This window comes from Xenopus laevis, chromosome 9_10L, assembly GCF_017654675.1.
Source record: "Xenopus laevis strain J_2021 chromosome 9_10L, Xenopus_laevis_v10.1, whole genome shotgun sequence".
NCBI lineage: Eukaryota > Metazoa > Chordata > Amphibia > Anura > Pipidae > Xenopus > Xenopus laevis.
Genome location: NC_054387.1, coordinates 19,666,213 through 19,693,481, shown reverse-complemented (window position 1 = coordinate 19,693,481; position 27,269 = coordinate 19,666,213). Strand labels below are relative to the sequence as shown.

At 43.4% G+C, this 27,269-nt stretch overlaps 3 protein-coding genes across 5 annotated transcripts in view; 2 read left to right on the top strand and 1 right to left on the bottom strand.

Moving 5' to 3' along the window:
* LOC121397909 (leucine-rich repeat extensin-like protein 1) overlaps positions 1 to 11,202 on the top strand; it is a 62,272-nt gene extending 51,070 nt beyond the window's left edge. The window contains exons 3-4 of the mRNA XM_041576098.1: positions 6,546 to 6,593; positions 10,497 to 11,202. Coding sequence (XP_041432032.1) covers positions 6,546 to 6,593; positions 10,497 to 10,643 — 195 coding nt within the window. The 3' untranslated portion in view covers positions 10,644 to 11,202. The remainder of the gene's footprint in view (positions 1 to 6,545; positions 6,594 to 10,496) is intronic.
* The window catches only part of LOC121397904 (targeting protein for Xklp2-A-like), a 50,463-nt gene extending 29,527 nt beyond the window's left edge, over positions 1 to 20,936 (bottom strand). The window contains exon 1 of the mRNA XM_041576083.1: positions 20,915 to 20,936. Within this exon, the coding sequence (XP_041432017.1) occupies positions 20,915 to 20,921 (7 nt within the window). The 5' untranslated portion in view covers positions 20,922 to 20,936. The remainder of the gene's footprint in view (positions 1 to 20,914) is intronic.
* On the top strand, positions 12,660 to 16,612 carry LOC121397906. Of its 3 annotated transcripts, none has more exons than XR_005964027.1 (2): positions 12,660 to 13,608; positions 13,681 to 13,723. XR_005964027.1 is itself a non-coding variant. In XM_041576087.1 (2 exons), exons 1-2 carry the CDS (start codon positions 13,148 to 13,150, stop codon positions 14,488 to 14,490), a joined length of 1,092 nt encoding a protein of 363 aa, XP_041432021.1. In that variant the 5' UTR covers positions 12,669 to 13,147; the 3' UTR covers positions 14,491 to 16,612. The 3 variants fall into 3 exon arrangements, 2 of the variants coding, with proteins under 2 accessions (XP_041432021.1, XP_041432022.1); XM_041576087.1 differs by lacking the exon at positions 13,681 to 13,723 and adding an exon at positions 13,860 to 16,612 and having other exon boundaries at positions 12,669 to 13,608; XM_041576088.1 differs by lacking the exons at positions 12,660 to 13,608; positions 13,681 to 13,723 and adding exons at positions 13,725 to 13,778; positions 13,860 to 16,612.
* Positions 20,937 to 27,269: the final 6,333 nt, after the last annotated feature.

The window sequence follows — 27,269 nt, the reverse complement described above, 5'->3', positions numbered from 1 at the left end:
TGTAGTGCTAACATGTTATTTCTATTTATTGTCTGACGTTAAATGAGTATCAGGTTCCCTCCATTGATTAGCAGCAATGATTTCACATATTGCTTTTTTAGATATGGACTCTGTACTACTGGTTGCTCTTTGGATGCTTCTCTCCTGTGTCTCACTTGCAGCTTGTATTTTTGGCAAGACATATCCCTAATGAATGATAGACCCTATGAAAACCAGGAGAAAAGATTAAAGGGGAACTATTGCAAGTGGGAGAAAAGGGGGCCTGCATTTAGTAGTCTGATATGCAGATTTTCTCTTTATCCAGGGTCCATGGTCCCATTTTCTTATTGGTTGCTAAAAAGTAGCTAAAGGGCTGTATGGACATATACATTAGATGTTCCCCCACATTAGGGATCCCTCCATCTCTATTCCTACTGCAGCTTCCCAGATAAGTACTGCAGTATTTTTGCACTTGGCTTTCATTGAAGTACAGTAACAACTACAAATTGTATTGCATTAAAGATGTAGTGAGAAGCATGTTAGATGGGAACAGGGGCCTCTAGAGGAACAGAAATCGTCGCCTTCATTTTGGCTGAAAGAGCTTTGGTGACTTGTCAATCAACTAAGCAATCCGAGAAAGGGAGGCACCCAAGCTACAAAGAAGAGTGAGGGGTTTGGCAGAGAACTTAAAGGACCAGTAACATCAAAAAAAAATTTTCAAAAATTCGTTAGTACATAACGAAAAAATAACACCAACACAAATTAAAATTTAAAATAGCAAAGCCTTTATTAAGAAATAACCTTACAGAAACTCCACTTCCTGTCCTCTTCAGAAAAGGCGACCATCCTTCCTGCAGCGCTCGATTTGTCCTCCCTGGCTAGCTCCAATATTCTACTGACAGCGTGTGAAGTGAGGTGAAGAGAGTTGAAGCTGCGGATCAAGACCCTGCGGGACCGACACATGAAGACCTTTCTGCTGTGACACGACGGGGAACTTGTAGAGGAGACGCGTATAGAGCCAGTCGAAGTGTTTTTGTAGCGGCGGTGAACCTGCAGCCCCGTGTGACTGGGGAGGAGTCGGTACGAGATGTATCTCTTTATGCCCTTGAACTTGGTCTGCTTCGTGGGCTTGTCTATGTTACAGCGGAACGGGTAGGGATTCTCTTGCCACTCAGGCCCGTCCGGCCCCTGCACCAGACACAGCTTGTCCCCGTCATGCACGAACCCCGCCGCCTCCCCAGTACGAAAGCCTCCCTGCCGCTCTTCACGAAGGCCGAGAAGCGGTTGAGGTTGCGGCTGACCGTGGCTGAGCCTTTGCCCGGGGCTTGTGAGGAGGCGATGGAGGCGGAGGTGGAGTAAGGGCTGGGCGGCAGGTCGGAGCGGGTGGATAAGCGGAATCTGCTGCTGCCGGAGCCTTCGTAGTCATTGTAACCGCCCGAGTAACTGCCACACGTTGGACCAGCTGGTTCCTCGGCCGCAGTGGAGCTACTGTCGTCCCATTCGTCGTCCCGTACTGGGATCAACTGTGTGCAACCGGGAGGGCATGGGGACAGAGATCCGGAATCAGGACTGCGTCTCTCAACCGGAACCTGAGTTTTTCCTGAAGTCGCTCTGCCAGGTTCTCTTCTCAGTCAGCCGGGTGACACCTCAGCGATCCGCTGCCTGTGGAGGGTGAACCGCTTGCTCCCAGGAAACTGTCTGCATCTTTGGCTGCCTGCACCAGTTGGTTTTCTTGCACTCGTACAGCAGAAAGGTCTTCATGTGTCGGTGCCACAGGGTCTTGATCCGCAGCTTCAACTCTCTTCACCTCACTTCACACGCTGTCAGTAGAATATTGGAGCTAGCCAGGGAGGACAAATCGAGCGCTGCAGGAAGGATGGTCGCCTTTTCGCCGTTTCTGAAGAGGACAGGAAGTGGAGTTTCTGTAAGTTATTTCTCAATAAAGGCTTTGCTATTTTAAATTTTAATTTGTGTTGGTGTTATTTTTTCGTTATGTACTAACGAATTTTTGAAAAAAAAAATTTGATGTTACTGGTCCTTTAAAAAAGACTCTTGCCTGAGAACTGGAAATCCAGCTCTGTTTAATCAGTGCCTGTGATAAAAATGACCAATCACAATTTTTTTTGTTACATTTCAAAACACCAATGCTAAACGCAGTTACAATAGGAACCAGATGAAGGCTCCCTAAGTGCTACATGATCCAGAAGGAGGTTAAAACCAAATGTCCAGAGCCATTTTTATTTCCAGTCGAGAGAGAATTAAATTCCTTCTTGGTTCCAATGGGGTTATGTAATAAAAGGCATTACGTTTGCCCAGGGCAGTAACCCATAGCAACCAATCAGCAGGTAGAGTTTACTGCTCCTGGGAAAACTTAGTGAATTTTTACATATGGGGGCAATCGGACCAGTCCCTGGATCAACCTGTACTGAGCTAATGTCAGTAACCTTACATTTTCTCACTTGCTAAAAAGTCATCCCACCCTTTCTCAAAGCTATCTGATAAATCTGCCATTACAACTGATTCTGGGAGAGAATTCCACAACTTCACAGCTCTCACAGTAACAAACCCTTCCCAAATGTTAAGATGGAATCTCCTTTCATCTAATCTCAGTGGGTCCCTTGTGTCTGCTGGAAGGATATACTGGTGAATAAAGCATCAGAGAGTTTATTGTATGGTCCCCCTAGTAAATTTATACATAGTTATCATGTAACTATGAACAACCCCAATTTGGCCACACCGGATACCATCCATTCTCTTCATCAGCTTAGTTCTAGTTCTACTGCAATAATATCCCTTTAGGAGCTCTAAAACTGTCACTAGGTGGCACAGTGTGGCCCCTGTCCCATTGTTCCTGTTACAAGACTCTGCATGATATATTTTATTGCTGCTATATTAATATTTGCTTTGTTACTATAAGCTGTTATAGATGGCCTGGGCAAGGAGTTCTTACTCCCAGCAACTCCCTAATCCTAAACTCTGCCTAATCTTGAGCCTAACCTTTCAGTTCCCCTCTGGGAAAAAAGGTCCTACTCTGGGAAAAAAGGACCCAGCCTAGCTGGCCAACTCAATCCCTGGGGTTTAGAAAAACCTCACCTACATATGCATACCTCCAAAATGTCCCATTTTTAGAGGGATAGTCCCTCTTTTGACAGCTCAACCTGCAGTCCCTCATTTGTACTGGAAAGACCCATTTTTCTCTGCACTGAACAGCCAGAAAAATAAACAAAGATTCTACCTTAATCGGCTTTTGGCAGAGAGCCCAGAACAACCACAGCAGAAGATAAGATACTTTTGTAACAATTTCTAGATAAGCAAATAAGCAATTGTAATATAAGATAACAGGTCCCTTGGGAAAAGTTAGACTCACAGCTTAAAGGGCAATTCACCTTCATTAGCAAAACTATAATAACTGTAAAAATTGAAAACTTTCGTAACCTGGCAAATTTTGTAAAATGAACATGGTAATTAGGGGCGTGGCCACAAACAGGCGTGGTCAAACACAATTTTGCCATGTTACATGCGCCAACTTTTTTGTCCCTCTTTTTATTTCCAAAATGTTGGGAGGTATGCATATGTCTAAGTATCGGCTATGAGCAAACCTAGAAAATAGCTGCTTCTATACCAGTATGTAGCTCATCTAGCTGGGGTATATCTTGCTTGTGAGCTTAACCCTGTCCCCTGACATCATGAATCAGAAATGAATATAGTGTATATGAGGAGCACTGCTGCCCTGCAGAACTGGGGTTGAAGGCTCAATTCCATCCAGAAAATGATCTGCAACCCCCTGTTCTAGACTTCTAACCTCAACCTGGGTAAACCAATCAGTTTATACCTATACCACTTTTATATTTCCCATTCTCTGTATTTAGTTCATGCATTTCAAAAGGTTTTCTGCCATTGATGCTTTTAACTGTGCTTCTGATTGGGGCTCCTAGTGGGCGGGACTGTTACTGTTGGCAACCCCAGCTTTTCACTGTGAGCAGTGAGAGTTGGGAGATTGGGAGAGACAGATCAGCTAGTGATTTAGTTTTCAGGAGATTTTTCAGTGACCCAGGCAGCCATTTATTGGAGTAAGTTAAGGGTATATCATGTGGGGCAATCTTATTAATATTCCATTAACACAGCTATCTAAATTAATAGGTTTCCATCCACTGCTTGTTTTAACTGTCCCTCTGAGTTCTTAACCAATAATCTGCTTGGGGCTCCTAGTGGGCGGGACTGTTACTATTAGCAACCTCAGCATTTCACTTCCTGAGGATCAGACATCAGTGACAGTTTGGAGATTTGGAGAGACAGAGCAGCTAGTGATTTAGAGAGAGAGAGTTTGCAGGAGATTTTTCAGTGACCCAGGCAGCTATTTATTGGAGTAAGTTGGGGGTATATCATGGGGGAGCTTTTCTATGAGATATTAAAGGGGACAATGTTATTAATGTTATCAGGGGACTTTATTTACAAAGTGTAGGTACCAAGCACAGACATACAGACTAACAGCAACATCTGCCCATGGATAGAGATATGAGTTGGCATGTATATCACACAATACAGAGGTTGGCAGCCTCATGTTTCAGCTTGTGGGAGCCAGAGATAGAATGAATGCCGGGGAGAAGTAGACAGTTTCATATTTGTGTGTGTGTGTGGGGGGGGGGGATAAAAGTTCCAAAAGTATGTTGCAGATTCTCTTTATTCCATTAATTGAACACACTTATCTAAATGTATTAAGTTTCAATACACTGCTTCTTTTAACTGCGTTCTGATATATTTGGGGCTCCTAGTGAGTGGGACTGTTACTGTTGGCAACCCCAGCATTTCACTCCCTGAGTAACAGACAGCAGTGACAGTTGGGACAGTTGACTGTTGGAGAGACAGAGAGTAGCTACAAGTTTAGAGAGAGAGAATTTTCAGCTGACCCAGGCAGGAATTTATTGGAGTAAGTTAGGGGTATATCATGGGGGGCTTTTCTATTGGATATTAAAGGGGACAAAGTTATTAACATTCCATTAATTGAACAAAGCTATCTAAATTTATTAGGTTTCCATCCACTGCTTTTTTTAACTGTCCCTCTGAGTTCTTAACCAATAATATGCTTGGGGCTCCTAGTGGGCGGGACTGTTACTATTAGTAACCCCAGCATTTCACTCCCTGAGGATCAGACAGCAGTGACAGTTGGGAGATTTGGAGAGACAGAGGAGCTAGTGATTAAGAGAGAGAGTTTGCAGGAGATTTTTCAGTGACCCAGGCAACTATTTATTGGAGTAAGTTGGGGGTATATCATGGGGGGGCTTTTCTATGGGATATTAGGGGACAATTTTATTAATGTTATCAGGGGATACTTACAAAGTGTAGGTACCAAGCACAGACATACAGACTACATCTGCCCATGGATAGAGATATGAGTTGGCATGTATATCACACAATACAGAGGTTGGCAGCCTCATGTTTCAGCTTGATGGGAGCTAGGGTTGCCACCTGGCCAGTAAAAATGATGATCGATCTCAATGTTATTAATAGGGAAAAAAGATAAATATGTAGGAAGGCTCGTAATTTTTTCCAGAAAAGGTGGCAACCCTAATGGGAGCCAGAGATAGTATGAATGCCGGGGAAAAGTAGACAGTTTTACATTTGGGTGTGTGTGCGGGGGGATAAAAGTTCCAAAAGTATGTTGTAGATTCTCTTTATTCCATTAATTGAACACACTTATCTAAATGTATTAAGTTTCAATACACTGTTCTGATATATTTGGGGCTCCTAGTGGGCGGGACTGTTACTGTTGGCAACCCCAGCATTTCACTCCCTGAGGAGCAGACAGCAGTGACAGTTGGGACAGTTGACTGTTGGAGAGACAGAGAGTAGCTACAAGTTTAGAGAAAGATTTTGTAAGAGATTTTTCAGTGACCCAGACAGGAATTTATTGGAGTAAGTTGGGGGTATATCATGGGGGACTTTTTATGGGATATTAAAGGGGACAATGTTATTAATATTGTCATCGGGGGACTTTATTTACAATGTGCAGGTACCAAGTGCAGACATACAGATTATCAGCAACATCTGTCCATCAATAGAGATATGCATCTTGTATCAGTTTTTGGTAACTTTGTATCTAAACCTGTATCAATCTGTTGGTGCTTTATTAAAGGGGTGGTTCACCGTTAAAGTAACTTTTATTATGTCATAGAATGGTGAATTCTAAGCAACTTTTCAATTGGTTTTCAATATTTATTTTTTATAGTTTTAGAATTATTTGGCTTTTTCTTCCCCCTCTTTGCAGCTTTCAAATGGGGGTCGCTGACTCCCTTCTAAAAAACCAATGCTCTGTAAGGTTACTAATTTATTGTTATTGTTACTTTTTATTACTGATCCTTCTATTCAGGCCCTCTCCTATTCATATTCCAGTCTCTTATTCAAATAAAGGCAGGTTGCTAGGGTAATTTGGACCCTAGTTACCAGATTGCTTAAGATGCAAATTGAGCTGCTGAATAAAATGCTAAATAAATCAAAAACCTTCAATAATAAAAAATGACTAAAAGTTACAGTAGAAGTAATTCCACCTTCTTCCTTTCTCTTTCTAGGAGAGCCAACCTTGCTTTGTATATATTCCATCTGTACAGGCTGTGCTGGTAAGTAGTAATAGTGGGAGAGAAGGGGGCGAGGAGAGTGGTGGAGTGGTTTGTGGAGAGTAGATAGTGTAGTGTAGAGAGTAGGTGAGTGGGGAGTAGGGAGTGGAGTGTAGAGAGTGGGGAGTTGAGATGGCCCTCCATAAGGTGGACAGGGTAGAGGACATGGATGTAGACGTAGTGGATGAGGTGGAGGACATGGAGGTGGATGTAGTGGATGAGGTGGAGGACATGGAGGTGGATGTAGTGGATGAGGTAGAGGACATGGATGTGACGTAGTGGTTTCATGGATTAAAATTGTTAGCATGTATTGTTGCCCTTCTTCTAAACCCCCCTTACCCATGCATCCTCCCTCACTGCCACCCCACAGCTTACCCTTGCTCTTACCCCTCCTCTCACCCACCTACCCCTAACTTTCACCACTCTCCTCTCACCCCTTATACTTGCTCTCAGCCCTCCTCTTACCCCCCACCTCTTATCCTTGCTCCCACCTTTTTACACCAACTCACCCCTTACCTTTGCTTTCACCATCCTCCCCTGACCTCCCCACTCCTTACCCTCGCTCTCACACCTTCTCTCAAACCTGTACCTCTTTCGCTTTCTCTCTCACCCCCCCTTAGCCTGGCTCTCATCTCCCTCCTCTCACGTCCCCCACCACTTACCCTCACTCTCACCCACTCCTCTCACCCCTCCACCCCTTTCCCTCGCTTTCAACCGCCCGATTCTTACCCCCCTTTGCTTTCACCCCCTCCCCATACTCTCTCTTTCACCCCCACCCCTTAGCCTCGCTCTCACCCCCTCCAAATACCCTCTCTTTCACCCCTCCTCTAACCCACTACCCCTTACCCTCGCTTTCACTCCCCTACTTTTACCCCCTTTCCCTCGCTTTCACCCCTCCTCTCACCCTCCACCCCTTGCCCTGGCTTTCACCCCTCCACCCCTTACCCTCACTTTCTCCCCCCCTCCTCTCACCCCCACCCCTTACTCTTACTTTAACCCGTCTCCTCTCACCCCCTCACCTTACCCTTGCTTACCCCCTACTCTCACCCCCAACCCTTACCCTCACTTTAACCCACCCTCCTCTCACCCCCTCCTCCCCTTACCCTCACTTTCACCACCTCCTCTCACCCCCACCCCTTACTCTTACTTTAACCCGTCTCCTCTCACCCTCTCACCTTACCCTTGCTTTCACCCCCTACTCTCACCCCCAACCCTTACCCTCACTTTAACACACCCTCCTCTCACCCCCCACCCCTTACCCTTGCTTTAACCCGATCCTCTCACCCCCCCACCCCTTACCCTCACTTTCACCCCCCTCCTCTTACCCCCACCCCTTACCCTCGCTTGAACTCCCTCTTCTCACCCCCCACCCTCGCTTGAACTCCCTCTTCTCGCCCCCCACCCCTTACCCTTGCTTTCACCCACCCTCTTCTTACCCCCACCCCTTGCCCTCACTCTCACCCCCCCTTACCCTTGCACCCACCCCTACCCGCTTATCATGCACCCACATTAGTACTCACATAAGCACTCACACATGCACATACATGCACCCTCCCTCTCAAACATACATATAAAGCCATGATCCAGGGAGCAATACCGATTGCCATTTGGAGTCAGGAAGGAATTTTTCCCTTTAGTGCAGATTGCCGAAGCACTCTATGGTTTTTGCCTTCTTCTGGATCATCAGCTGTTAAGGATGCCCGAACCCAATTGACTTTTAATTTGAATAAATCCTGTTCCCACAAACTGGTTTCCCCATAAATATGTCTCTGTGTTTTTCTTGAATCTCTATGGCAAATATTGAGGGAGGGAAGGTGCTCCTGTGCCTCATTCTGATCAAGGTAACGGACCAATAGTGTGATTTAATACTGCGGAGGGGCTGCTGAAATGTGCAGGTGCAGGGCAGGGTGGGATATAACTCAGCAGTGGTATTGATAGAGTCTTAAAGATCTGTATGGTTTTATATCTATGCAGGTTTTTTTAGAATAGGTACTGCTCTGGGAATTCATTGGTTAATATGAACATCATGGGGCTGAAATACACGGGGTCAATATTTGTGCAGGGGGTTTGTTAGAATGGGTAATGATATGCAATTTCATTGGTTAATAATTAAGTGATGGGGCTGATAGACACAGGGTCAATATCTTTTCAGGGTTTCTATGCAATATAATAGAAGGGGGGATGTTCACCTCTTTCTTCTTTCTGTGCCACCCCCAGAGCTCTGGGCATCAAGCATGATTGTACCACGAAAGTCACAGGACAAGCTCATGTTATCTATTAAGGTGAAAGGCCCATCCTAAAGCTTGACATGGGTAAGAAAGCCCAGGATGGAAAAAACAAACAAAATTAATCCTAGCACCCACACAGTGCCCTCGAAATATACCACAGGCAAAACACCGTGCCCCTATACCCATCACTGACAAAACAAATCATATATAGCGAAGTTACCCTTAAAGCTTCACCTACACTAAATATCTGATTTAGTGGATCTGATAGGGGATATTTTCCAGGCAGCGTCTCTCCAACTGTTGTTTGACTACCACTCCCAGCATCCCCAGGCACACAGCTACAGGGCTGCACACTGGATATCTCTGCTATACCTGCAATAGAGATATAATAAAGATCCGTTATCCAATAAAACCCCAGGTCCCGAGCATTCTGGATAACAGGTCCCATACCTGTATTTCCATTAGGTAACCACAAAGGATAAAGAGAGGGATTACAAAAGAAAACATTCAGTTTCAGCGGAGCCCAATATTAATACTATAAGCCCCTCCCCTATTTATTGTTCAGAAGGGGCCCAAATGAAAAGATCAAGGGTTTGTATGATCCAGATTTGGTAAAAAACACCAGCATTATAATGGAGTAGAGGCGCCCTCTAGTTTGTGGTAAAAATGCCTACATCTCAGTGCTCACAACAGACAAGCAGATTATTATAGATACTAACAATGTCTAAGGATACAGTGTCCCTGCAAAAGGGTGGGTCACCTTTAAGTATGTTATAGAATACCTAATTCTAAGCCAACTTTTCAATTGGTTGTCATTATTTATTTTTGCATAGCTTTTGAAATATTCACTCACTGTCGTTCATAGCATTATTTGGGCCCTGGTGGGGTGCCAGGCTGGCTGCAGTAGGAACATCCTGGGTGCCATCTGTGAGACCTCATGGCTTTTCATGATCTCTGAAGGTGCCACTGGCTGGATTTCCTTGGCTTGGAGGGGGCTTGGGGCACAGGAGAATCCCCATCCCCACAGACATCCCCATTCATCATAGTAACATAGTAAGTAAGGTTGAAAAAAGACACATGCCCATCGAGTTCAACTTTTTTTTTATTTTTTTATTAACTACCTATCTGCCAGTTGATCCAGAGGAAGGCAAAAAAAACCCATCTGAAGCCTCTCCAATTTGCCTTAGAGGGGGAAAAATTCCTTCCTGACTCCAAAATGGAAATTAGACTAGTCCCTGGATCAACTTGGACTATGAGCTATTTTCCATAACTGTGTATTCCATTACTTGCTAAAAAGCCATCCAACCCCTTCTTAAAAGCTATCTAATGTATCAGCCTGTACAACTGATTCAGGGAGAGAATTCCATATCTTCACAGCTCTCAGCGGAAGGGTTTGCATGGGAGGAGCCTTGAGTTTGGGATTCCCCTGGTGACAAAGCTGCAAATAAAACACAAATATAATGATTAGCAACTCTAATAGGTTATATTTGCCAGAATTCTAATCTCCGGGCTCTGATTGGCTGCAAGTTGATCTAGCTCTATTGCTCTAATTGAAAGTAGATATGAATAGAGAATGGGCCAGGCACAAGTAATACCTACCTTTCTCTCCTGGAACAGCTATATGCATTCTATCCAAGGCAAGGGGTTGGTAAATGTCTTCCCCCATTTGTTGTTCCAGGTGCCCCAGGAGGTGGATAGGGTGTGGGCCCTAGAGGTGAGGGGTAAGCAGAGCTTGGAGGACCAGCAAGGGATGAAAGTCTCTGCATGGCTACCATCTCCAGACTGTCCATCATGGAGCCAAACGTATCCTCCCATTGTACACTGAGTCTGGTGGTCTCACCATGCGAGGGTCCATAGGCAGTGCAAAGTGTCGGGGCCTTGGAGGATGGCTGCTCAAATTTAAATGGGAAAGAGAAAGTTTCCGGAGGGATAATCCTACCATCTGGGAGGCCAGGTCTCATCTGGGGCATGTACCCCATGGGGTATTGTCCTTGGGGGTACAGACACTCACCCTCCTGTGATGGGGTGCTCATTCTGACAAAGTGGGGTGGGATATGGGGACCCCGGGAATGTCTGAAATTGGCTGGGTTACTGTTCGATGCTTCAGGAACACAGCACCGGGGATGGTAAGTGGGGCATCTTTACCTCAGCTCTCCAACCATATAACATCAATGTCTGTATAGTAAAGAGGAGGTTCCCGGTTCTGCTCTATCTGAGTTCTGTAGCTTTGGGTTTGCTGTACAGGATCTCCAAGTTGCAGTTCTGGAAATCGAAGTGCTCCATAACCAAGACCAGGCTACGAACTCCTCAGAGGCACATGCATCCCTGGGGCCAACCCTACCCTACATAGACCCCCGTCCCTCGTCCCCCCCCAGCCTAGCTGCTACCCCAGGGCAAATGCCCCTAACTTTTTACTTACCCCTTAGTGCAGATTCACAGCATCGGAGTTCATGGCAGCCATCTTCTTCTCTTCGGTATTCATCGGGAAGCAAGTTCCGTATCGGCGCATGCGCAGTTGGAGCAGTCTTCGGGTTTTTGTCAGCTGTGCATGTGCCGAAAGTCACGGAAATTGCCGAAGTGCCAGAAGAAGACCCAATGAAGACCGAAGAAGAAGAAAACTTAGGGGCATTTGCCCAGGGTAGCAGCTAGGTTGGGGGGGGATGTAGATGAGCCTATGTAGGGTAGGGGAGTAGGGTTTTTTAATAAGGGGTTTACTTCCCCTTTAAGTGCTAAAAGCAGTGCATACTGTAAAAGGCTCACATTAGCCTATCTAGCAAGCTGAGCAGTTTCCCTTTCAGTCATTAACATAATAGGTTGGACTAATCAGTTGCTTGAGGCTACACAGTTGCTAGAGGGGGGGGCACAGCCCCTCTCCCCCCTCCCCGTGTGCACTGAGAGAACTGACCGTAAGTAAGCCTGCCCAGATATGCAGGCAGGGTTAGAACGCTGTTATTTAAGCTTTTTATTTTCCAGTAAATGGACTGTCCCTAAGCCTTTACCGTGAGTAAGGATGGTAGCCCTTAAAGAGTTGGCAATTAGCCTGCGAGACATTGCTTACCATAGCCCTTGGATGTAGATATTGCCGGGGCATGCCCCCATAGTGCAGCTGGTGAGGGTATGATGATGCCATAGCAGAAGGATCATAATGCCTCTCCAGCGAAGATTCTAATTAATGCACCGCCTGAGGCGGTTCCTTCAATGCCGCCCCCCCTCGCTGGCAGGACCACTATTGAGACAAGCGCAATTGCGCTCTTTCACAATAGTAATGCCGAATTTCTGGTTTAAAAACTGGAAATTCGGCTCTTAAAGGTACAAGGAGAGGCTTTTTGCCGCCCCTGGATACCTCTCCTGCGTTGCCGCCTGTGCCTCTCACTCTCCTCTGGTTTCGGTATGGAAGGACTGTCCCTGCTGCTTTCGCTTGATTGCCTTTTCCTCCCACTATCCTCTCTGCTTTTCCACCAGCCCCCCACCTTTGAGCAGCCCTCTCCTCTTTTATGTGAATACTGGTTTCTCTGTCAGATTCCCCCTCAGGAAGGTACATAATGAGTCATGTGTATAGGGAACCCCAATGTGTACTGTGTCTAAGGGAAACAATATGGCAGTTCCCAGAGAAGGAATGTTCTGTGCGTTCTTTTGAAAATTGGTCTCCTAAGATAATATTCGGAAGAAATATTTCCCTTAAGGAAAAAAAACTGGTTACAATATATTTGATGTGGGCTGGAATTCTGGTCTAATCCTCTTGTCTTACCACCTCTTCCATCTTCCTTCTGTTCTAAGGGGCCGTGAGTTTGTGGCTTTTTAGGGCTATTTAGCCTCTTTTAATTGATAGGGCAAGTTAAGTTACAAGGCCACAGCTCCGGTTACCCTGTCCTGCCTTTACTTTGTGGTGTCCCAGGCCTTAAAAACAAAAATAGGCAGTTAGATTTTGGGACAACTCCACCCTCTATATTTTCAATTTTCTATGAACTCTATCTATGGATTGTGAACGGATGACTTTTTAACCCATATGGAATTTTTGGTCAATTTTTAATTACTCCTTTTTAACTAGTTAATTAATTAACCAAGTCTCATTTTTTAGCCTATTTATTGCACTGCACTTTACTGGTGGAACTTAATTGCAATATTAATTTGCTAATGCTATTTGAATAATTGCCCCTTACTAATTAATTAATGAATGAATTTATTGATTAAGGGGTGGTATTTGAATCTATTGGTGGGTTAATATACCCTTTTGATTTAGCAGTAATCAATTATTTTTTATCATCAGTCTTTGTGGCTGATTGATTTCACACTATTTATTTGCACTAGCACTTTCCTGTTCACTAACTCATGGCAGTGGGTCACTTGTATGTATCCCTGCCCCCGCAGGATTGGACAGAAAAACTAATTAGCATAGCAATTAAAAGCTCCCTCCTCCCCTTTCACCTTCAGTTCTTTTTCTGTCCCGCGTCAAGGATTCAGGCTCACCCCATAGATTGTTCCAACCAGGTCTCAAGCTCTCTCTCCTTGGTTGAAGCCCTGGGACTAGCGCTGATTCTAACCGCTGCCCAGGGGCCCCTCCTGCTGTCAGGTGCGACCAGGGGCTATGGCAGTATTGGAAATTATTTTCTGCCGAGCGCCATAGCTATTGGAGAAGGCGCAAGCTATACAGGACGTGTTGCCATGGTGATGCGCATACAACGTGATGACGTCAGACGCATGAGGAATTTTTTTCAGACCGGCAAACTTGTAGCGTTCCTGTTACAATCTGAGGCCATCCGCGCAGTAACTTGCAATCTGTGTGTTTCCTGGTAAGCGATACTCTTGCACAAGGAGATTGTTGTTACATTGATGCCTATATTGAAACGATGTATCCTTTTCAGCATTCAGAATCAACCTGTCAGTTTGTGAGCTATTTCTGAGCATTATCTGGCAATATCTGGCTTAACTAAGGAGGCAAAGGTCGTTAAAATATGGAGGGGTGAGTCCAACGATAACAGAGAGCAGGATGGATGTTTAATTTTTCCAGTACAACTTATCAAATCTATTGTATATTTTGTAGGCATTCTGGGGATCAGGAAGTTGAAAGAGCAACTAGGAAGTCTAAGATCTGCAGATCTTGTGATAATCCTGCATTGCAGGGAAGAAGACTCTGTCAGGAAAGTATTTCGCTTGCCTCAGGAAATATGACTAATCAATTTGAAGAATTTATGAATAAGATGTCCCAATCAGTGTCTAATTCTATTGAGGTAGCTTTATCTAGAGCTACTGATAAGCTTTTAAAAAAGCCAAGGGTTCAGGAGGAAGCTGGCATCTCATCAGCGGATTCTGATTTGGATCAGACGGTGCAAATTTCAGAAGGTGAATTAGATGAGACTGAGGAAGAGGATGAGTCTTCCAGCCAATCAAACTTTGATTTGGAAATTGTGTCACCTCTTTTAGAAGCCATGTTAAAAGCTTTGGAGCTGGATGATCCACAAGAGGATACCTCCAAGAGGGATAGACTGGCTAGCCGTTCTTACAAGAAGCAACCATACTTCCCTATGCATAATATATTTAAATCGGAATTAGAAAAAGAGTGGAAGACACCAGATAAAATTTTTTTATCTCCAAACGATTTAATAAAATGTATCCTTTTCAGGAAGAGGTTATTAATAAGTGGGTCACACCTCCTAAGGTGGATGCTCCTATAACAAGAATCGCTCGCAGAACTACGCTACCGGTGGATGATGGCGTGTCATTCCGTGACGTAATGGAGAAACGGCAGGAGAGCACATTGAGGAAAGCCTATTTAGTAGCTGGTGCAGCATGTAGGCCGGCCATTGCTAATATTTGCCTTGCAAAAGCGTCAAGGATCTGGTTGAAGAATATTGAAGATGCTTTGTCTCAAAACGTCAGTAGATCCAGGATTAAGGATGCGCTTACTGAGATAAAGTGGGCTTCAGACTTTATCATGGAAGCAGCAACTGAAAACCTAAGGTTGGCAGCAAAATCAATGGCACTCTCTGTTTCAACTAGAAGGGCCTTATGGCTGCGTCAATGGCAGGCGGATGCTGCTTCAAAGCACAATCTTTGTGGGCTGCCATTTGAAGGTGAATTATTGTTCGGTTCCAGTTTGGAGAAAATTATTTCTAAGGTGACAGCAGGTAAGAGTCCCTTTTTACCACAAGATAGAAGGGGTAAAAGAAACCCATTTCAGAATACAAGGATCGAGAGAACTAATTATAAAGAGGCTAGGTTTTACAGACCTGGCAGACCCTACGCAAACTATCAGGCTTGGAGATCGGGGCAATCGAATCTTTTTCGTGGGTCCAAGAGGCAGACCAGATTTGGCAGAGGAAGGTATGCATGACGCCAGAAGTCTATCCCAAGATCCAGTAGGAGGAAGACTTGGGAAATTTTACAAGGAATGGGAGACAACCATCCGAGACAGATGGGTACTTCAGATAATTTCTGTAGGTTACAAATTGGAATTCAAACGCAGACATTTGAAAAGTTTATTTTTGCAATCCAGGATTCCGGGAGAGCCGAGAGCAAGACAAGCTCTTTCAAAGATCCTGAAGGATTTATGGAAACAAGAGGTAATAAGACCAGTCCCAAAATCCCAAAGAGGGTTAGGAGTTTATTCCCCCTTGTTTTTAATAAAGAAAAAAACAGGAGAATACAGAGCAATTTTAGATCTAAGGGTGCTAAACAGGTCTCTACGAGTCAGAAGGTTCAAGATGGAATCTTTGAGAAGTGTTTTGCAGGAAATAGATCAGGGAGATTGGTTGATCTCCATCGACATAAAGGACGCCTATCTGCATATTCCTGTGGCCAGTTCCCATCAAAAGTTTCTTCGGTTTGTTGTTCTCGGAAAGCATTTCCAGTATCAAGCCATACCGTTTGGTCTAGCCACCTCACCGAGAACATTTACAAAGGTCCTAATCACTCTGATAGCAGTTCTAAGGGAAAGAGGCATACAGGTGTATGCGTATTTAGACGATATCCTGATCAAATCCAGAGAGCATCAATTGTTAATTCACCAAAGAAATTACGTTCTAAACTTCCTGCAACGCCACGGATGGAAAGTAAACTTCAGCAAGTCGCATTTAACACCAGTGCAGCATCTTCAGTATTTGGGAGTGCTAATAGACTCCATCCAGATGAAAGTTTTTCTGACAAAGAAGAGGGCACAAGATGTCAGAAAATCAGTACAGGTACTCAGACGGAAAGAAGTCTGTTCGGCGAAGGAGTGCCTCAGTGTAATAGGCAAGTGCATAGCAGCAGCCGAGGCCGTGGAATGGGCGAATTTTCATCGTCGCCAATTACAATGGGATTTTCTGAAGCAGTGGTCCAGAGATCCATACAACATGAAGCAGAAGATTTTTCTGAAGTGGAAGACCAAGGAGAGTTTGAGGTGGTGGTGCCTCTCAGCCAATCTTCAGAAGGGGAAGCACATCCTATCACCACAATGGCAGACTCTTACTACCGATGCCAGCAATCTAGGCTGGGGCGCAGTTATCAACAATCAGCCGCTCCAGGGCTGGTGGTCAGAGGAGATGAGGCAATGGTCTTCGAATCAGAAGGAATTACAAGCAGTTTGGGAAGCTCTTCAAGGCTATCAACAGAAAATAAGAGGGTTGTCGGTGAATTTTCATTCAGACAATACCACAGTGGTGAGTTCTGAAGAGGTCTGCAGAGCAGCAGTTTGGTCGTCAATGCAGACATTCATTAGACATTACCAGTTGGATGTAATGTCAGCTACAGAAGCTAATTTTGGTCGTTCTGTGTTGCAAACAGTTTCTTTTCTTTAATAAATATATTATTTCAGCATTTGCCCTCCCTTTATTGCTATGGCATATCATACAAGTGACCCACTGCCATGAGTTAGTGAACAGGAAAAGAGTAAATTTTATACTTACCGTAATTTTCTTTTCCTGGAACGTACTCATGGCAGCCACACGGAGAGTTCTAACCCAAAGAATGAAACAAGGGTGCACTCAAACAGCCAGGGGAAGGCTCACCCAGGGGATAGTCTGCACCTCCAGCAGCACTCATGCCAAACACTTCATCACATTCAATATACAGATCCCCCCAACCCAATTCCCAGCCAATACTTGACTCTACGCCCCTCCCATTCTAGATCCCCAAGGAATCTCACCTAACCAGGAGTCAGCATTGTGATCCTCATGGAAAGAACTAAAGTTAATGTATGTAGAAGGGCTGGGCCACTTACAGGAAACTGTCTCACCATTGCACTGTACCTGTGAGAAGATGATGCCAAACCGGGCATTACTGGGACTGACAGGGGATTATACCAGCAATTCTACTATTCCCTCCACACATCCCTGAAATAGCCCTCGTACGTGTTTACTCTAAATATCCCACCCAGAATACCATATCCCTGTATTATCCAGTCGGCACCCCATATTTATGTATATGCCAGTAAGCAGCCCATATGCTTGTATATTCCAGTCAGCATCCCATTTGCTTATATAACCCAGTCAGCACCCCATATCATTATATATATCCTAGTCAGAACCCCATATCCGTACGGAACACAGTCTGCATCCCATATCCTTATATAACCGAGTCAGTACTATCCTTATATAACCCAGTCAGCACCCTTTATCATTATATGTCCCGAGCAGCAACCCATATCCTTAAATAACCCAGTCAGCACCCCATATCCTTAAATAACCCAGTCTGCATCCCATATTCTTACAGAACCAAGTCAGCACCCCCTATCCTTATATTACCCATTCAACACTATCCTTATGTAACCCAGTCAGCAGCCCCTATCCTTCTATAACCCACTCTGCACCCCATATCCTTATATAAGCCAGTCTGCATCCCATATGCTTACAGAACCCAGTCAGCAGCCCGTATCCTTATATAACCCAGTCAACACCCCATATCCTTAAATATATACTAGTCAGAACCCCATATCCTTACAGAACCCAGGCTGCATCCCATATCCTTAGATAACCGAGTCAGCAACCCATATCATTAAATGTGCCAATCAGCAACCCATATCCTTAAATAACCCAGTCAGTACCCCATATACTTATATAACCCAGTCTGCATCCCATATGCTTACAGGACCCAGTCAGCACCCCATATACTTATATGTATATCCTAGTCAGAACCCTATATCTTAACAGAACCCAGTCTGCATCCCCTATCCTTATATAACCCAGTCAGCAACCCATACCCTTAAATAACCCAGTCAGTACCCCATATACTTATATAACCCAGTCTGCATCTCATATGCTTTCAGAACCCAGTCAGCACCCTCTATCCTTATATATATCCTAGTCACAACACCATATCCTTATAGTACTCAGTCTGCATCCCCTATCCTTATATAACCCAGTCAGCAACCCATATCATTAAATGTCCCAATCAGCACCCCCTATCCTTATATAAGCCAGTCAGCACCCCATATCATTATATATATCCTAGTCAGAACCCCATATCTTTACAGAACCCAGGCTGCATCCCATATCCTTAGATAACCCATTCAACACTGTCCTTCTATAACCCAGTCTGCATCCTATATCCTTACAGGACCCAGTCAGCACCCACTATCCCCTGCACCCCACATCCTTCTATAGTCAGCATCCCGGACGAGGAAACAAACCCAACCCACGCAGCATAACACAAACACTCCATACCTTCGTTACCAGGTTAAGGTATGAAGATCCAAATTACTGAAAGATCCGTTTCTGGAAAATACCAAGTCCCAAGCATTCTGGATAACAGGTCCCATACCAGCATATGGAGCTGCCACGCCTGGCTGCAGTGCTTGCTGGAGGAACATATGCAGGAACAAAGCAGGGGATGCAAGGCACTAGCAAACCATGTACTTGCTGCTGTTCAAGGCACACCCGGGGGTAGATTCACTAAGCGCCGAATTTGCGCTAGCGTCTGCTTCGCTCACATCACAACACCTCGCCAGGCGTAGATTCGCCAGGACAAAACTAATTCACTAAAATCCGACGTTGCATCCAGGGAGCCGAACGCTGGGGAAGTTGCGCTAGCGTTACTGCGGCAAGCGAATCAAAGTTGCGTTAGTGTTGCCTAATTTGCATACGGTGGGAAGTTATGTTGAATAGACGTATATGTTGCAGCCAATACATTACACTACACAAAATGAAAAATAAAAAGTTGCCAGCATCTTAGTGAATTTGCGTAGTTACGTCCATTCACCAGAGCTCAACTTAACCAGGTGTAAGGGAGCAAATTACCTCTAGAGTCTATCTCCTTCGCTAGCGAAGTTACACCTGCGCCCGTTAGTAACGAAATGACGTCACGCTGGCGAATCTTCTATAGCGTTTGTCACTTCGCCCTTTAGTGAATCTGCCCCATAGAGTGAAAGGCTTTCTTGAACCTGTCCGGATTACATTTTGGTACAAGGTGCAGAGCGCAGTAGCACTGTCCATAGGCAGGCCTGCAAATGCTTAGCATATGCCTTTTTAATACATGCGTCAAATACATAATTCTTTGATTTGGCCAAATATCGAATCCTTCACAAAAGGTCTGGCTGAATTGCAATGCAAAGCCATAGCATCTATTGTGAACAACAGATTGTTGTGTTCAATTGTCCAGATTTGCCCAAATCCTGAGCAGAATCCTGGATTCGGTGTATCCCTACTTGGCACATTTAAAGGAGAACTAAACCCTAAAAATTAATATGGCTAAGAATGCCATATTTTATATACTGAACTTATTGCACCAGCCTAAAGTTTCAGCTTCTCAATAGCAGCAATGATCCAGGACTTCAAACTTGTCACAGGGGGTCACCATCTTGGAAAGTGTCTGTGACACTCACATGCTCAGTGGGCTCTGAGCAGCTGTTGAGAAGCTAAGCTTAGGGGTCATCACAAATTATCCAGCAGAAAATGAAGTTGAACTGCAATATAAGCTGATGCTACAGGATTGATTATTAAATTCTGATGCTAATTGCACTGGTTCCTGTGCTGCCATGTAGTAATTATCTGTATTAATTCAGCTTATACTGTGACATTTCTATTCTATGTGTACTGTATATTATGAGTCGGTCCCTAAGCTAAATAAGGGACAGCAGCACAGAGAATGTGCAGTGAATCAGCAGAAAAGAAGATGGGGAGCTACTGGGGCATCTTTTGGAGATCTTCCCTGCTAAAGGGCTGTGGTTGCCTTGGGCTGGTACAGAAGCCCAAAACATAATGTACAACATTTCTAGCTACTTTTTTAGTTAGGCTTTAGTTTAGACAATAATTTATAACCTTGTCGTTTCTAATATATGGCCACACTCACCCCCCATTTAATGATTACGTTAAAATAAATTTATGGCTAACAATAAGACTATTACACAAACAAATGTGCACTATAAACAATAAATTTATTAAATTAAATTTAAATTAAGAGCTGTTTGGGATGTATTATCCCTTCTTTGGGTTTTGCTATACTGACTATGCTTTCTATTTTATTGGAGTGGCACCTTGGTGGGATGCTGAGGAAATACCGTGGGCCTTAGTGACCATTCCGAGGGCATTCATGTAAGAAAGGAACAGAAAGGCAGTAGGACAAACACATGCAGTCATGGTTCCCTCTACTGGCCAAACCATTTTTGACTAACATTATTCTAGTGGTCTACTATAGGCTGTAATAAATCTGAAAAAATAATAATGTCTGCAGTACCCAGAGATCTACCAGACAGTGATGTTATTATGCAAAGCCAAGTCCCCTTCTATAGGGAAGAGGCCAACTGAGGATTTTTCAGGAGGGTTAGAAGGGTCCATAAACATGAGTCATGTCAGGGAGTGTAGAGGCAGGATGGTTCATTGGAGTTTGGGCAAGATGGTGTTATGCCATATATGAAATAAAGTCTACTAATAAAACCCAATGGGCTTGTTTTGCCTCCACTTTGGAAGCATTGCATCTTAGTTGGGATCTAGTACCATGTATTGTTTTGTTATTATAGAGAAAAGGGAAATAATGTTTAAAAATACCTGAAGTCCTGTGGGGTGTTCCCGATTTTATTGCAGTACTCAAGTCTTAAGGGAACACCCCACTTCAGATTTCAGGCATTAGTGTTGTTACAGATGATTTGGATACATACTAGACAGCAGAGGAGGGAAGCATTAATACCTTTCATGCTTGAGAAAGGGGTCACGCCCCAAAACGTTGCATCCGCAAATAAACGAGCAAGGTCAAATCCTGCTAGAATTATCCATGTTGTGCTGGTGTGTCTTGTATCTACCTTTATGCCCTCACCATTGTTTCTTAAAGACTATTAGCTTTGCCTCCTTTGTTTCCTTGAAGCTGAGGTGGCATCATAGGGTTCAACGTTATTCAGTTCAACAGAAAAAGAGGCCTGAATAGAAAGATAAGTAATAAAAATTAGCAATAACAATACATTTGTAGCCTTACAGAGCATTGACTATTTATAAGGGGTCAGCAACTCCCATTTGAAAGCTGCAAAGAGTCAAAAGAAAATGGCAAATAATTATACTATAAAAAAATAATCAAAACCAATTAAAACGTTGCTTAGAATTGGCCATTCTATAACATACTAAAAGCTACCTTAAAGGTGAACCACCCCTTTAAACCGTGGGGTTTAAATGAAGATTTTAGTTTGTCATGTTTCTTCAGTGATGATATTTACACCCTCCCCAGATAAAATCCTGAGACAGTGAGACAGATGTTGCTAAATAGTGAGTCAGCTAAACTGTTGCATTCATGTGTAATGAAATGTATGTATCACTCATTTTTCTCACCCTTTCCTCTAACGATTGGTCATTTTGTCAGTAATTCTGATGGAATACATGAAAGAATGTAGCTTAACACACAGATCGAATAGGTTTAACTGCTGAGTTGCCGCAGATAAGAAAGAAATGTACGATCTGTGCAGGAAATGGCTCAGCCTACCAAATTAGTAATTATGATTCGCAGCAGTGTTGTGTTGGGGAGCAGAACCCCTACTACTAGACCAGTGGCCCCGGCGTCCAATTCGGCCCGCCTTGTTTTTGCGCACTGGGCTCGGTCCACGGCCCGGTGGTTGGGGACCCCTGTACTAGACAACAGGCAAAACAGGGGAATGAGTGGTCCCTAGCATCAAGAAGCTACCGCCATCAAGGCCCCATTTCACAGGAACAAGCAAGAGCTTCCATGCATATACCCTATATATATTATTTTTCCTCTAAGAATTACCCTCTGTGATAACTATTTTACTTGTTTTAATTTGAATTGCATTTTTAGCTATTTTATTGAAGTTTCACTTAGGGTAGAACTACACAAGCGTTTTCAAAGCGATTCTGGCGGATCCGACGCGATGCGCCAAACGCAGGCGTCAAGTCGCATGCGATGGAAAATAAGGTAAGAAATACAAATGTCGGATCTTGTCGCAGCGTTCACGCGACACGACTACCATACGACATTACTATTGCTTACCTTATTTTCCGTCGCATCCGACGCCTGCATTTTGACGCAGCACGTCTGATCCGCCAGATTCACGTTGAAGACGCTCTTGTAGTTCTACCCTTATAGTCAGCTGTTGACTGCTTGCTTAGGCCTTTAAAATGTTCACTGCACACAGACTTGGATTTTAACTACTAGGAGCTCATGGGAGATATTTTAAACTCCCATGAACTCAAAATTAGACCAACTGCAATTTATTTTTTAAAAAAATCTAATTTTTTTGTACTCGGGTGAATAGGATGGACCTGCAAACTCGAATTGAATTTGATTAGAGTTTTATCTCTGAAAAAAACTCGACTTTAAAGAAGGCAGCAAACAACTCCAAATTGATCCCAGGACGTCCCCCATAGGCTTAAACAGCAATTCGGCAGGGTTAAGGTGGCGAATAGTCGAATTCGAGTTCTTAAAGGGCCAGTGTATGATAAATTTCGAAAATCGAATTTGAATTTGTAAAAAAACTCGAATCCAATTTTAACAATTCCTTAGTCAAATTTGACAGTTTTGGCCATAAAAAAACTTGAAAATTGGAATTTTCATTTCGACCCTTGATAAATCTGCCCCCTAATGTCAGTGTGCAATATTTTCTTTTTTATTCCTTTTGGTTTCAGCACATTCAGTGCTTTGTGAACACATATTAATAATACTTTTTTTTTTAAGGTGTTGCTCACCTTTAAATTAACTTTTAGTATGATGTACAGAGTGATATTCTGAGTTATTCAGATTTTTATTCAGTTTGCAATGTCAGCAATCTTGTTGCCAGGGTCCAAATTACCCGAGCAATGTCTATTGATTTGAATAAGAGACTGGAATATGAATAGGAGAGGGACTGAATAGAAAGGAGTAATAAAAAGTACCAATAACAATAAAAGTGTAGCCTTACAGAGCATTTGTTTTTAGATGGGGTCAGCGACCCCCATTTGAAAGTTGGAACGAGTCCGAAGAAGAAGGCAATAATTTAAAACTATAAAAAATAAATAATGACAACCAATTGAAAAGTTGCTTAAAATTAGCCATTCTATAACATACTAAAAGTTAACTTACAGGTGAGCCACCCGTTTAATGTTTATTGTGCCTCTAGAAATGTTTGTTTGCAGAATTTTCATTTTGGGGTCACTACATGCCATATAGTTTTGTAATCCTATACATATTCAGAAGCAAACTGTTCAGAAAACCCTGCGTTTTTATTTTTGATGTTTTTATTTTTTGATGTTCATTTGTCCATGGACATGTGGGATATAAGATTAAGACAAGTGGAAGTTTTAGCCAATTTTATAAATTCAATAAAAAGACAAAACATTTATATATTCACGCAGGTATGGGACCTGTTATCCAGAATGCTTGGGAACTGGGGGTTTTTCTGGATAAGGGATCTTTCTGTAATATGGATACAAAAAAAATGTGTTTAAACCTTAAAGAAGCCCAATAGGATTGTTTTTACTCCAATAAATGTAAATTAAATCTTAGCTAGGGTCAAGCACAAGCTACTGTTTTACTATTACAAAGAAAAATGAAATCATTTTTTAGAATTATTTGATTAAAATGGAATTTTGGGCAATGGCCATCCCATAATTTTGAGCTTTCTGGATAACTGCTGTCACAAAAGCAAATTCAGTCTTCAGTTCCCTATCAGGTCAGCCTAGTTGCTGATTGGTTCTGATCTTACACAGCAGTGTGCTCAGTGCCGCCAACTCCCCTGCATATCCTGGTGGGGATTTCGCAAACATTCTCAATAAATCAGTCCCAAACACAACTTTTTTTTAACACATTCCTTCTATATTTAGAGGAGTACAAAGCACTTGTACATTGTTTTGTTTTCACATAATATGTTTAATTTAAAAAAAATTAAAAACTTGTTTCTGCCCCCGCCCATTTCTGATGGTGCCAATTCTGGTTTGCAGCAACAGCACTTCGTTGGGGATAAGGCAGATGTGGGTCGGGTCACAATGCGGATTGCAGGTCCAGGTTTCAAAAATTGGTTCCGTGTTGGACAGTAGCAGTGAGTACTGGAACCCAAGCATATCATATACAGTGACAAGCAGCAGGTACCAGAATCCCAAGCATATTGTATCGTATTGTATAGAGGTAGTAGCTACTGGCACCCCAGCACTCCCAGTCCCACCAAGGGATTTTGGACTGTTCCAGTCCTACCAGCTCTCCAATGCTGCACTGCCAACTAGGGGCACTGCTCAAAAAACAATCATACTTGAGTATGGAGATCACTTTCTATAGATGCCACCTTTCCCCACCACTCACCCAGGGTGATGATTTCACGGGTAGGGTTGCCATCTGGCCGGTATTTTTACGTAAAAATGATGGTTGATCCCAATGTTATTAATAGAGAAAAAAATATAAATATATAAGAAGGCCGGTATTTTTTTCCAGAAAAGATGGCAACCCTAATCACAGGATGGGTCACTGATTTTCCAGAGGTGGGGCGATGATGTCATGGGGTGATTGGCCGATCGCTATGTCAATCTTGCATACCTCCCAACTGTCCCGTTTTCTGCAAGACAGTCCCGATTTTGACAGCTCAGCGAACAGTTCTGGTTTCTTACTGAAATGTCCCGACTTTCTCTTTGATCTCCAGCACTGACGCCAGAAAAAGAAACAACTTTCTAAAACTTAACTAAACAGGAGGCTTTTGAGAGAGCACAGAATACACAGTGCCTGCACTTAGGTACATTTGTAACTATTTTAGATAAGGAAAGATACAATTATAACTAAAAAGATAAGCAGGTCTCTTGGGAGAGCTGAGACTTACAGCTTAAATGGCAATTGCAAAACTGTAATAACACGTCACAAATATGGGCAGCTTCACAACGAATTACTGCAGAGCAGTGTACAGACCCCCCGTACCCCTCTTTGGAATAACAACTGCTTTCACAAAGAGGCCCAATTGGGTAATATGAAAATCTGGTCTGATAAAGGTATCCCATCAATTGGCAACATCTGGTCTGACCAGGGTATATCTTCATTCAGGGATCTGAGACAAACCAAAGGATTGCCAGCTAGTCAGATGCTTCAATACATAGGGGTGAAGCTGATAACGAACAAATCGTAAGATATATTGGTACAAGAAAACAAGCTGCTCACCCTCCTCAATAGATCATCCACCAAGGGTTTGATTTCTAGTTTATATGCTACACTGTTGCAAGCCAGTAGAGCTGCTCCACTAGAAGCTCTTCGGAATAAATGGGAATCAGCAGTGGATATTATATTATATATTATGAGGAATAGCAAGAAACCATGGAATCCCCTCAGGTAGACTCAATATGTTATAGACTGAGAATGGTCCAATTGTATGTACTGCATAGGGCATACCTCACCCCAACTAGACTCCATATGATGAACTGGTGCATGTCACTCTACCTAGAACACCTAAGACCTGTATACTCCCACTGATAAATGATGTTGATTAGACATTGTTCATCTGAGCCTGGGGGTTTTTATCAAGCCATTTATCCCAAATTTTATGAAATGAACTAATATAGCCTCTTTTAAAGTAGACTATACGTTCCAGGTTACGTTTCGTTTATCAGCTGAGAGAGAAGGTAACGCTGTGCCCGAGGAGAGAGAGCAGAGTGTATTCCCACAGCATGCTTCTGATGAAGTGACATAGCAGTCATTAAGTAAGGCGTTAAGTAAGCTACACATTCCCCTGCCTGCTATTTGTATTTTAAATACACCAATAAAGCTGTATATGTTTTTAAAAACTTGGTTCCACCAAGGATGATGTTCCGGAAGTCCCTATGGTCACGCATCGTGTTGGATTACGTTTTGTTTACTGTATTTATCCATATTTGGGTATCAGGGGGAGTTAGGGTTGCCACCCGGCCGGTATTTTACCAGCCTAGCTGGTAAAATACCTGCCAAGGCCGGGATTGAAAATTTACCGGCAATGCAGCTGCCGGTAAATTTGAAATACGCTTAAAAAGACTCCTCGACCTACCCCCCAATCCCCTGGAACGTAACTTTTCTTTTGCTTCTTGAAGTGTCCATGGCACAGCCCCGTCCCTTTTGACATAACGGCCCGCCCATTTTGACGTCACAGTCCGCCCCTTTGTGCAGCCAGTAAAGAATTGTAGAAAACCCTAGGGGGGAGTTTTACTTTTCCAGTTTTGCGTTATTCATGTTTTAGCCAAAAAAAGTGTTTCTTGGACAAATATTCTGGCGTATTGGTTGGGAACTACAAGGCCCAGGATGTTGAGTATACAGGTCTTAAGCTGGCCATAGACGCAAAGATCCGATCGTACGAATCGTGGATTCGTACGATTTTCGGACCGTGTGGAGAGTCCCGACATTTTTCGTCCGTCGGAGATCGGTCGTTTGGTCGATCGGACAGGTTAGAAAATTTCTGTCGCCTGCCGATAATATCTCTGCGTGTATTGCCAATCGTACGATTTTCAGAGGGAGACTGTCACTAGTGTTGTCAGACATAAGTATCGTACGATTGCTGTCAGGGGCAGAACATTGGGTGATCTGTTCTTATTTGATCGGAATGGTAAGGACTTTGATCTGAATGGTTAGTGGAGGGTCGGGAGATGGGAAAGTCCGATCGTACGTTGATTCGTACGATCGGATATTTGCGTCTATGGCCAGCTTTAGGTGTATCTTGTAATAATATATGTAGGATAGACATGTATATGTAGATTGTTACCATCAAAGCAAAAGTATGAAATGTTAATGCCACGTAATGTATATACACCTCTGATATAAATGTACGGATTGGGCCAATGTGATGATTCTCACTGCAATTTCAGAATTGTTTTTCTTCTACATGCAAGACGTGTCAATGTATGTTTTAAAAAATGCTCAATAAGCGCTACCTGAATTAAAAAACAAAACAAACTGTAATAACAAATAAAACATTGCACTTAAACTCCCAGAAATGTGTTCAAACTAGGGATGCACCATATCCAGGATTCGGCCTTTTTCAATAGGATTCGGCCGAATGCAAATTATGGATTTGGTTCGGTATCCGGGCGAATCTTTCAAGAAGGATTCGGTGCATCCCTAAATTCAATCT